The 11,245-nt window shown below is 34.2% G+C and overlaps 1 protein-coding gene across 4 annotated transcripts in view; it reads left to right on the top strand.

Moving 5' to 3' along the window:
• The window catches only part of P4HA1 (prolyl 4-hydroxylase, alpha polypeptide I), an 82,598-nt gene extending 71,975 nt beyond the window's left edge, over positions 1–10,623 (top strand). For all 4 annotated transcript variants that reach the window (XM_010852269.1, XM_010852268.1, XM_010852271.1 and 1 more), the window contains exons 11-15: positions 1,453–1,506; positions 3,927–3,992; positions 7,402–7,470; positions 7,963–8,059; positions 9,526–10,623. In XM_010852269.1, coding sequence (XP_010850571.1) covers positions 1,453–1,506; positions 3,927–3,992; positions 7,402–7,470; positions 7,963–8,059; positions 9,526–9,596 — 357 coding nt within the window. In that variant the 3' untranslated portion in view covers positions 9,597–10,623. The remainder of the gene's footprint in view (positions 1–1,452; positions 1,507–3,926; positions 3,993–7,401; positions 7,471–7,962; positions 8,060–9,525) is intronic.
• The last annotated feature ends 622 nt before the right edge of the window (positions 10,624–11,245 follow it).

Raw genomic sequence — 11,245 nt, 5'->3', positions numbered from 1 at the left:
CTTCTAATTGTCTATTATTGCAAAACATCACATAGATTTTTACTGGAGAATAAGGCGTATGCTTTTCTGTCTGTACAAGAACTGAATAACAGATATGCACTGGCCAATCATTGATACTTTAAAGAAGTGGTTGGTCATTGGTCATGTTGTGTAGCTGTTATTTATGTAGTAATTTGTGGACTGAAGAGCTAGTAGCAATATTTGCTACTATATATAGTAATTACTGTGGTATTGTATATAATTACTCACAGTTAATGTAACATGGTAACTGAAATGTCCACTGTGCTGTTGGGGGTCTGGTGTTAATGGTTAGTTAAACCATGATATCTGTGATGTATGCATTTTAGAACTGTGCAAAACAGGACTGCCTATATTTAAGTTTGCCTAAGTAAATTATCATTTACTCCATGGTCATCTACAACTTCCTTGGTACTCATTTGATTATTAAAAAAATGAAAGCTATGGTGTCTTTTCTTTCCTAATTTGTATTTATTCTTACCTGCCTAACCATCACAGGCTCTTTCAGGCTACTTGATATTTCTGACTGAATAGTCTGATCCAAACCAAGATATCTACAACATAAGAAGTAAATTATCCACAGTAATAATAATTTACATAAGACTTGGACTTTGCTGTGAGCAAAGTTGTAACTATGTACTCATTTTATCAACAATGCTCTTTAGCATTATGAAGCATTATGTAGCATTATGTACTCATTTTATCAACAGTGCTCTTTAGCTCACATTTTCCTTTCATTTTGTTAGCATTTTGTCATATTGGGGTGAAAAGAGGTAGTTAACATTATCTTTATTTTACAAACAAGAAAACTGATTGTATCCAAAGTTACATATGCTGTATTTTAACTAAGAAATCTGGACCATGAACTCAGACCAAATATTTTTCTTACTTTCTTTTGTTGCTTCTCACTGGGACATTTGTCACATCCAGATGAAGTTGTGAGGGCCTTCCAACAGGAATAATTAAATTGGTGTTAACTTCTTCTCTTTTTTTACTTAAGTAGGGAAAAAATACATATCCAAAGGGGATTTCATTAAAGTAGATTGGGAATTTTCCAGTATTTTGGGCTTTGGTAAACATGAATCTTGATTTAAATTCTCAAGGAAAGTGTTTACTGACAATAATAAAAATTGTGAAATTCTAATTTTATAAAACTAATTCTAAAAATCAAAGTTTGTTATGTATTAGGAAAATCATGTGCTCCAAACATTTGCTAAAGAAAAGCATATTAATTAAGATTCTAAAATAGTGTTTAACAGCTCTTAGTTTTTCATCCTTGATTTCTTAGAAACTCTAATTAAAAAAAAAAAATGCTTTGCTTCTCATTTATTTAGAAGTACCTAACTGTGATATATGAGAGATCAAAATGGGACTCAGATTTTTTTGAATAGTAATCTTGATAGTTCTTTTATTCATGCCTTGTTTCTCATGCAGGTAGCAAATTATGGAGTTGGAGGACAGTATGAACCCCATTTTGATTTTGCACGGGTAAGTAAACAAAAAAAATGGAGAATGTAGGAGTTCCACTGAAGCTTAGGCATGACATGTTAATTCTGTCATTTTAGTATTATAAATTCATAGCTTATTTTGGAAGAGGTTTGTAGCTCATTTGTGGAAGCATGGTGGGATAGATGCTCTATACATTTTAGCAGTAAGAAATAACTAGAGACATGGAAAAGAATTTAGGATACTTTTAAATGCATCACTGAGCTTTGGGGAAAGTAAAGGAAGTTCTCAAAGGCAAACTGAACAAAGAAAATCTAGAGACTAAAATTAGAGAGTTAAAAGGAAGCAAAAAGGCTGAGGCTGAAGGCGTATACCTCCAGGAATGTAGAGCTTTGGAGATTAACGGCTCTATAAGAGGGCCTGTATAAATGTATGCTACTGACCTGAGATCCCTGCATAAAACCTAAATCTCTAAAGGCATACACCTTCAGAGAAAGAAAGGATGGCCTAGAAAATCATCTGCTTTGAGTCAGGACACTTCAGGAGTTTCCTTTTGCATCCTGGCTTGCGTAAGATGTATTATGGGGAGCTTCTTTGGGCAGTTTGAAAGCATAGGCCTGCCAACAGCTATAGATGCCCCCAGGGTGTTGATACCTCAGTGATCAGATATAGAATATAAAATAACTATACAATACTTTATTCATTTTTGTCTTATCTTTTATTTTTAAATTCTCAATGATTTAACTGAAATAGAATCTTCAGGTTGAAAAATTTTTTGAAATCTTAAATTTAGTGGATTAAACAGATTAGAGACAGCTGTAGTGAATTGGCCAGTAAATCTGCAGGAGTTACAGGAATACATTTTGGAAAAAAAAATAGATGTGGAGACTGGAGGAAAAATAATATTAAAGCAGTTTGTTAAAAACCCATCCTTGCCCAAGTACTCTTGGTTAAGTATTTAACCTTTTAAATAAAAGTAATTTTAACATATTGAGCTATAAATTATGTCATTACCAAATCTTAATTTAAGCTTTATTATAATTACATGAATTCTAAGACATGTGCCAAGTATTCTAATAAACTTCTTGATCTATTACCATTTTTAAATAAGAGTATATTCTTTGGAAAAAAAACATAGTCTGTTAATATATTATGTTATATTCCTTGACTGACTTAATCCTAAAATCCTAGATACTTTCTGTGTATAGGCTAGCAAAGAATATATTTTTAGTCTATTTTCCTTCTATTTTCAATTACTGAAAAATGTCTTAGGATCTTGGATGATGTGAAAGACTACAGTTTAAGTTCTGACATTAATGTAACTAAACTTTTTTTCTTAGATTTGTATTTTGAAATAATTAGACTCCTAGGAAGTTTCCCCCCAAAAATGTACAGGAAGATCCCATGCACCCTTCAGTGTTAATATCTTGCATAACTATAGTTCATTATTAAAACCAGAAAATTGGCACAAGCAACAGAGCTTATTCATGTTTCACCAGTTATACTGGCTCTCGTGTGTATATGTGTATAGTTCTATTACACGTGTGGCTTTGTGTAACTACCAGCACAGGTCAGGGTACATAACTGCACCATCACGTCAGACTCCCTGTATACTACTCTGTCGCTCCACATACCCTTCTGCTATCCCTAACTGCTGGTAATCATTAATCTGTTCTTTATGATAATTGTTATTTCATAAATGTTATATACAGCATGCATCCTTTTAAGATGGTTTCTTTTCACTCAGCATAATTCCCTTGAGATTCATCCATGTTTTTGCAGAGCATATTGATAGGGTGTTTCTCTTCATTGCTGAGTAGTTTCTCATGGTATGGAAATACCAGTTTAGTCGTTCATCCTTTGAAGGATATTAAGGGACATATTGAGGATATGACAAAGGAATGTGTATAAATTTCTGTATGAAAAATAAAATACTTTTTTTTTTTTAGAAAATGCCAAGACTATTCTGTATTTTAATTAGCTTTAAATAGCCAGATGTAAATTCTCTAGCCAGATTAAAGTGCTGACAGTCAAAAGACAGGAATAGTAGCAGTGTGAATATTTGAATAGATCATGAGTTCAAAGTAAATCTCAAAGTTATTTTTTTTACCCACAGAGAATTGACTTAATGAATGGGGCTGAAGGTCTCTCATGTCTTGCTTGTTTGGAAGCTAAAACTATAGTTGTTAATTTTTAAAACAATCTGTGGATAGTAGATACTGGTTTTCATTGTATAGACTAATTTCTGCCCCCCAGTGGTCTTATCAAAAGTATTCAGTGTACTGCTTGAATCAACAGTCAACAAATACTTGAGAGACTTTTGTATGTAGTGCACTGGATATTACAAAGGAACCTTTAGGGGCTATTTTTAGCTTACTGTTCAGCATGTTACTGATGTTTAGTTGCCTGTGGAGAACTTGAATTACTGAATTTTACATCACTGAATTGTATTTTATTCACAGAAAGATGAGCCAGATGCTTTCAAAGAGCTGGGGACAGGAAATAGAATTGCTACATGGCTGTTTTATGTAAGTTATAGCTAAAATTTTCATTTTAAGTTGGGATTTGATCACATGACTTATTTTAATGTGTTTAGATGTTTGCTTTGGTTAGCTCTGAACATCTTAGTTGAATGTTTCTTACAACTGAGTAAAGAGGGTTAAGATTTTTTTTTCATTTATCACTTTTTCAGATTGTACTTACTACAGCCTGAGGAAGAAAGTTAAAATGATCATATCAGAAAAGTGTACAAATCATAGGTATTACCTTGATAAATTTTCACAAAGTGAACATATCTAGTGTACTCGGCACTCAGACCAAGAAATAGTACATTACAGCACCCTAGAAACCCTTTCCTCAAGGGTAACCGTTCTCACATTGTTCATTAGTTTCAAAACAGTATGATCTTTTTAAAAATTGTTTATCTATTGATACAGATAGAAAGAACCAAGCTTTGATCATATAATATTTGCCCCAGTTATCTGTTGCTGCATAACAGATCATGCCAAAACTGAATGGTTTAAATTAATAATTTGATTTTTACCTTTCATGGTGGTGAGAGTGGGCTTTATTCATGGTTCTTGCTCTGAATCTCTCATGATGGCTGGCACTTGGGGTCACCTTGAAGATTGAGATTGAAGCTGACCAAAATACTGACTTTGGGCCTGGGCTTCCTCACAGCATGGTGACTGGATTCTAAGAGCAAGTATCCTCCCACAAAAGGCAGTACATGACATTTTTTTAGCCATGCTCCAAAGTCAAATAATGTCACTTCTGCTCTATTTTATTAATTGAGGCCATTATAGATGTCCGCCATGCTTCAAGAGGGAAGGAACATAGACACAGATTCTACCACTCAAGCAGCATGTCCCTGTCATGTAAAAAGAACACATGGGACAGTCCATATTGGGGTATATTAGATTTAGCAAGTACAGTCTCCTACAGTGTTGTAACCTTCATTAACTTTAAAAGATGTATTTTATATTGACTTAGTTTTGCTTATTTCATTGTTGTTTCCATCCCCTATCCTCCTTTGATTTATGTGAAATTGAATCTTTTTGTTACCTATTTTATTTCACTCCCTGCCAGATCTGTGTATCCCTACTCCATCTGGTTTCTTTCTTCCTTGCTCCCTGCTCCCTTCTGTTTGTCTTTTGCCCAGTTTTTTTTTGGATCATTCTTCTTTCCCTCCCTTTTTTTTAACAGACCTCTTTCCCTGTATCCAACCTACCTTGTCACTCTCCTGATTGCTCTCCTCATCCCTCTCACAACTCCATCTGGTTTGTAGAAGGATGTAAGACACTACAAAAAAAGGATTTAAGATGTATAAGATAAATTAAGAATGAGAGAGGGAAAACCAGGGGAGAAGCTGATAACATTATGCAAAAATTCGTGTTGTGAAGTCTTTGTATATTTTCTAGAGGTGAGATCTATAGACTTGTACTGATTTATATACCATCTTTAAGTGTGATGCTTGTCAGACTTTTGATCTGTACATTTACTTCATCAGATTAGCAGTTATTGTGGTTTTAATTTGCATTTCTCTTATTAGAGAGGTTGAGCATCTTTTCAGCTATTTAAGAGCCATTAAGCATTTGCTTTTGGCTATATTTGTTTCATAAACGCAGGCACACATGATGCTGTATTAATTGGTCCAGTATTCATAAATGTTAGATTATTTGTAATTATTAGACTATATATTAATTAGGTCCCCCTTTAGTTAAATATAGCATTTTTATTAATTAGTTTTCATTTTTTTCCCACTATCTGAATGCTGTTCCCAGATGGCCCCATAGCACAAAGTTTAAATTTCTCCAAAGTTAACTTTTCATTGCTTAAGAGCGATCAGGTCTTTGATACTGATTATACATGTATCACAGTAAAATACACTTCTTTATATCACTCACTTTAAGCTGTTTAATATTAAGGTCAGATTCTGTTTTCTTTGGTACAGCTTCCCTGGTGGCTTGGTACAGCATTTGCCTATATATCACTGATTATAGCATATAGATGGATTTTTGCTTGATGTTACACTATATTATACTTCATTTTTTTGAAAAAAAATCTTCACTCTATGATCTGTGTTTCCTTTGCCTCATTTTGTGCATGTACTTCTTCAATTTATTTGGAAGATTTGTGTTTTTATTCTGGTTTACCTTTATAACTTTATAAATCTCTTAATTTTCTAATTTTTAGTTGCCATGTGTTGATACCCTACATGAGAAATGACAAAACTGGTTGTAGTTTGTTACTTTTCTCTTAGTTTATTTCTATTTTGTTTGAATTCATTTATTTAAATATTTATTGAATACCTACTATTTTGAGGTACCATTTTAGACACTGAAGCTCAGCAATAAAACAGGTGAAAATTCCTACCCCTATGGAGGTGATATGCTAGTGCTATATAATACATATTTATACCCTTATGTTCCCCAACGTGTCAGTTTTAAATCCTCTCTTTTTACCTCTGGCTATAAAAGAAATAGCCATCTCCCAAATTCTTTTCCAGTCTCCCTTGCTGACTTTATCTTTCCTTTGCTTTTATATATGTATGTACACCCAAATGGCATCTTGTTTTTTAAAAACTGACCAGCATGCACCAACCCATCTATGTAATTAGAAGTCCAGGTATTCTCATTCTAGTATTCAGTATCATAGCTATCTCACAGTAGCATGTTTAATTTTTTTTTTTTTTTAATATCTGGCAGTTCATTAACCAATGGAGCATACTGAACAACAAACTGTTACATCTTTCAGGAAGAAAAAACAGTAAATTTGAAAACACATCACCACTGAATTTGGACACAACACCTCTACTCAATTAAGAGAAACATTTGTACAGTCTAGATCTTTATTTTTATACCCATCAGGCCATGAATTCATAGGGAATGGGCTCCAACAATTTGGGTTCCTTTCCATTGGTCCTCATGAAGTGTGCTTCTCTGGGCGGAACAGGCTGGTACTTCAGCTGAACTCAAGTCCCTTTCTCTTTAGTTTCCTTCTTTTTCTGATCATTTTCCTTCACACATTTCAGGAATCTAGCTTGGCACATTAATTCTTTTGGCAAGAATCTTGTTTGTTTACAGTGATGCCAACAGCATGCTGGGTAACATTGTAGACTCTCCCAGTTTTGCCATGGTAACATTTGTGGGGCGTTCCTTTTTGAACAGTACCCATTCCCTTGATATCTATAATATCACCCTTCTTGTAGATTTGCATGTATGTGGCCAAAGGAACAACTCCCATGTTTTCTGAAAGGCCTAGAGAACACGCAGTGGGCGCCCTCCTCTTGCCCTTTGAGTTGGTCGTTTTGGTGAATTAGCCTGAGGGGCCAGGGGTGAGATGGGAAGCCGCAGGAGACACGCATGGGCCTCGAAAGGGGCATGTTTAATTTTACTCCACCAGCACTTTTGACAATACTCTGTCATCTCTTATTAGATGAGTGATGTGTTAGCAGGAGGAGCCACTGTTTTTCCTGAAGTAGGAGCTAGTGTTTGGCCCAAAAAGGTAAGCTGGATTTGTCATTTTAGCTGGGGGTATTTCTCTGTATTTTTTTCCTCTCAGGAAGAGAGATACCTATAGTTATTTATCTATAAAAATAAATAACATTTTAAAAGATAATATACTTAAGGAATACATTCTCTATAGGAAAATCTTTCCTTTTTTTTTTTGTACAATTTACCATGGGTACCCAGAAGTATGAACAACCAGGGATTAGTATTTAGAAGTTTTCACTTTTAAAATGGGTTCCATATGATGCTTGCTATTTATAAGATGTGTTAGCTTTGGCAAACGCACTTCTTTGTTAAGCAACTCTGATGTTAATGTTTTCGTGTCATTGCCAAAATTTTGTAAGTTATGTCATACTTTCAGAATTCTATTAGAGGAAGATATAGTGCTGCCATGGGGAATTATTTCCATAAAACAGGAAAATTTAATTACTGTAAAAGTGATAACCTGATACTTTATTTGGGGATAATTTTGTTTTGTTCTCCTCAGGGAACTGCTGTTTTCTGGTATAATCTGTTTGCCAGTGGAGAAGGAGATTATAGTACACGGCATGCAGCCTGTCCAGTGCTGGTTGGAAACAAATGGGGTAAATATTTCCTGTACTCTCTGAATAGAATTTATGATTTTGGTCTCTTATTTTGGAATTATTTTTTATGACATTTTAAACACTATTTCCACTTGTTACTCTGAGAAACACTATATGAGTCAAAGTTGAGTTAGACAATATCTTCCTCTCTCGGGATTCATAGTTGTCTCAGACACATTAGTGGGTAAAATATAATGTAGTATATAATAATACAAAGATGTAAACAGAAGACCGTAACTACTTACATTTAGGGAGGCTTCTTTGAAGTTTTAATTTTTCTGTTTGGTCTTGAAGATAAGCAGTTGTTTTCCAAGCATGTTAGGGACCAGGGCCAGGACTCGTATGAGGCTGGAGAGGTACTCTCAAGGGTCATGCAAGTATAGGACTGGCCAAGTTAAAAAAAGGGAATAGAAATGGGTAAGATTATTTTAATAAAGATTCATTTAACCCCATAACTATTTTAGTATGTGTCACTTGGCCACACTTCTAAGATTTAAGAGAAATGATGTTTATATTTGTGAACCACTGGACTAGAATAAAGAGAGGCTAGCACAGGAGAGATGAGTTTAGAAGGCTGTTTCCTGTTGTCTGCGTGGGTGATGATAAAAGGCTGGACTAAGACAGCTGCAGAAGATTTGGAGAGCATTGAACAGATTGCAGAGATCAAAGAAGGAAAAATGACAGGGTTTAATGAATGAAAGATTGGCTACACAGGTTAAGAAAGGTAACAGACTAGTTAAGAGTTAGTAAGGAATTAGTAAGTGTTAGTTTAGATATTTTATACATGTCGATGCCATGTTCTATAATATAGGGGAAGAAGGAAATTAATTCCTTTTGGGGTGTATTAAACAGTATCTTGAAACACAGGAAACTTAATGAGCACATAATAGGAGAGATTAATCATAGAGTTGCTCCTTTAATGTGGAGACTTTATATTCATCTTTTAATGTCTTTGTATTAGAAGTTGTATTTTGTGAGCAGGTAAAACAGTGTTTTGTTCTGTCTATACCTACCTACATCGCTTCCCTAGTAGCTCGGATGGTAAAGAATCTGCCTGCAATGCAGGAGACCCAGGGTTTGATCCCTGCGTCAGGAAGATCCCCTGGAGAAGGAAATGGCAATCCACTCCAGTATTCTTGTCTGAAGAATTCCATGGACAGCGGGACCTGGTGGGCTACAGTTTATGGTGTCACAAAGAGTCAGACATGACTGGGCGACTAACACATACCTACATTAGAAACTTTAAGAAATGTACATTTACAGATTCTCAAATGTACATACATAAAAAATCTGTGTCTCCATCATTTAGTGAAGTTCTTGAAAGCCTCAGTAGCATGCATCTTTGTCTGGTTTTGGTCTTGAATTTTTTAACCCATGTTGAAACTTCATTATAGAGCTTTATCTCAGAAGTTAATTCAGTACTAGTTAGATAGCAGGATACATTAATATATTTTGTTCTTTCACAGTATCCAATAAATGGCTCCATGAACGTGGACAGGAATTTCGAAGACCATGCACCTTGTCAGAATTGGAATGACAAATGAACTTTCTCTCCTGTTGTACTCTAATGTGTCTGATACACACAATTCCCAGTCTTAACTTTCAAGAGTTTACAATTGACTAACACTCCGTGATTGATTCAGTCATGAACCTCATCCCATGTTTCATCTGTGGACAATCACTAACTTTGTGGGTTTTTTTTTTTTTTTTTCTTTTAAAAGTAACACTAAATCACCACATTGTACATATAAAAAACCTTAAAGTTCAGTTGGTATCACAGAGGACAAAAAGACAGGGTTAAAAATGAGGAACTTTTACCTTTATATTAAAAAAATTTTGTTTTAGTTGGGGAAAAAAAAGTCAAGCATCTGATTATAATATTTCAGTATATCTCTGTTGGTGGGTGGTGGACTAAAATGGTCCATCTGATTAAGGAACAGATGCCTTATAGTGTATACCTAGGTACTGTGTTTACCTAGTCTTAACTTTCTTCTGGATCTGCCTGACGACTAGGAATAAATTAGCCCTCTAAACTCGGTTCAGTTTAACGTTTGCCCCTATGTTTACTAAGTAGATTTTTTTCTTCTCCCAAGTCCTTTCTAAAGTATTCTTTATTTTTACCAATCTGTTCCTTTCATAGCTCCTCTGTGGTGAATTAAATTTGAGTTAAAATACTTTGATTTTAAAAAAATTTAACAGAAGGTCCTACATTAAAAAGTTTTGGCCTTCTTAACAGAAATGATCATGACTTAGTCTGTTTCTGCTTTTTCTTAAATGACTCATGATTTTGTCCAGAAATTTTTGTTGTTTTCCTTAGTGCTAATTCCTTGCCTCTTGTTCCAGCTATAGACAGCGGGGGATGATGATGTTGGCATTCAGATTAAATAAATACTGTGCCTTAGGAGACTGGAAATTTTAAAATGTACAAGTTCTTTCAATGATGAGGGAATTGATAAAAAAAAAAAAAAGTTTTTCCTAAACAGTCAAAATGTTTGTTTCTTCAATTCTGAAATGTGTTGTGACAATAACCTATTTATGATCTTAAACCTTTTTTTAAAAATGTTTCTGTTTTCTGTGTGGTATTTTTCATATTTGAATGTGAATGTATGCTATTGCAATAACAGGTTATTTCTTTATATTTAGGACCTAGATTTATTCTCGATGTTTGTTCATTCTAAAGTCTCATTGTTGTGGTAGAAAATGTAGGATCTCTAAGCCTTCAGATATTTAATCAAATACGTTACCTTCAAAGGGAGTTCTGATCTTTAATACTGTGGTTATGGAATTTTTACAATAATGTTATATAAGACTTTATTTTATTCAGCTATATGGTGTGGTAGTAGAAAGCTCTGAACCTAAGGAAGTATGTTATTTGACCCTTTAAGTTAACCTTTACATTTCTTATGGTGAATCCTAGTTCATAAAAGGGTTCTTTATCCTTCACACAGTATTCAAATAGGAATTTGGTTAATTCTCTGAGAAACAGGGTATTCAAAAACCATTGGTAAAAAGTTAACTGAAGTTTCTTTCTTCCACCTGTCCTTTGTTCCACTACAAGTATTTTAGTAAGAAGTTGAGGATTAAATTCATTAACCTACCCAGATTTTCTGACCATGGATCATTTTTAAAAAATCTTTTTTTTTAGATGGAAGCAATGTAAATTCAAAATTGTAGAAATAAAATAGG

This window comes from Bison bison, unplaced genomic scaffold (genome assembly GCF_000754665.1).
Source record: "Bison bison bison isolate TAMUID 2011002044 unplaced genomic scaffold, Bison_UMD1.0 scf7180017864309, whole genome shotgun sequence".
Taxonomy (NCBI): domain Eukaryota; kingdom Metazoa; phylum Chordata; class Mammalia; order Artiodactyla; family Bovidae; genus Bison; species Bison bison.
This window is presented reverse-complemented; position numbering and strand designations above follow the sequence as displayed.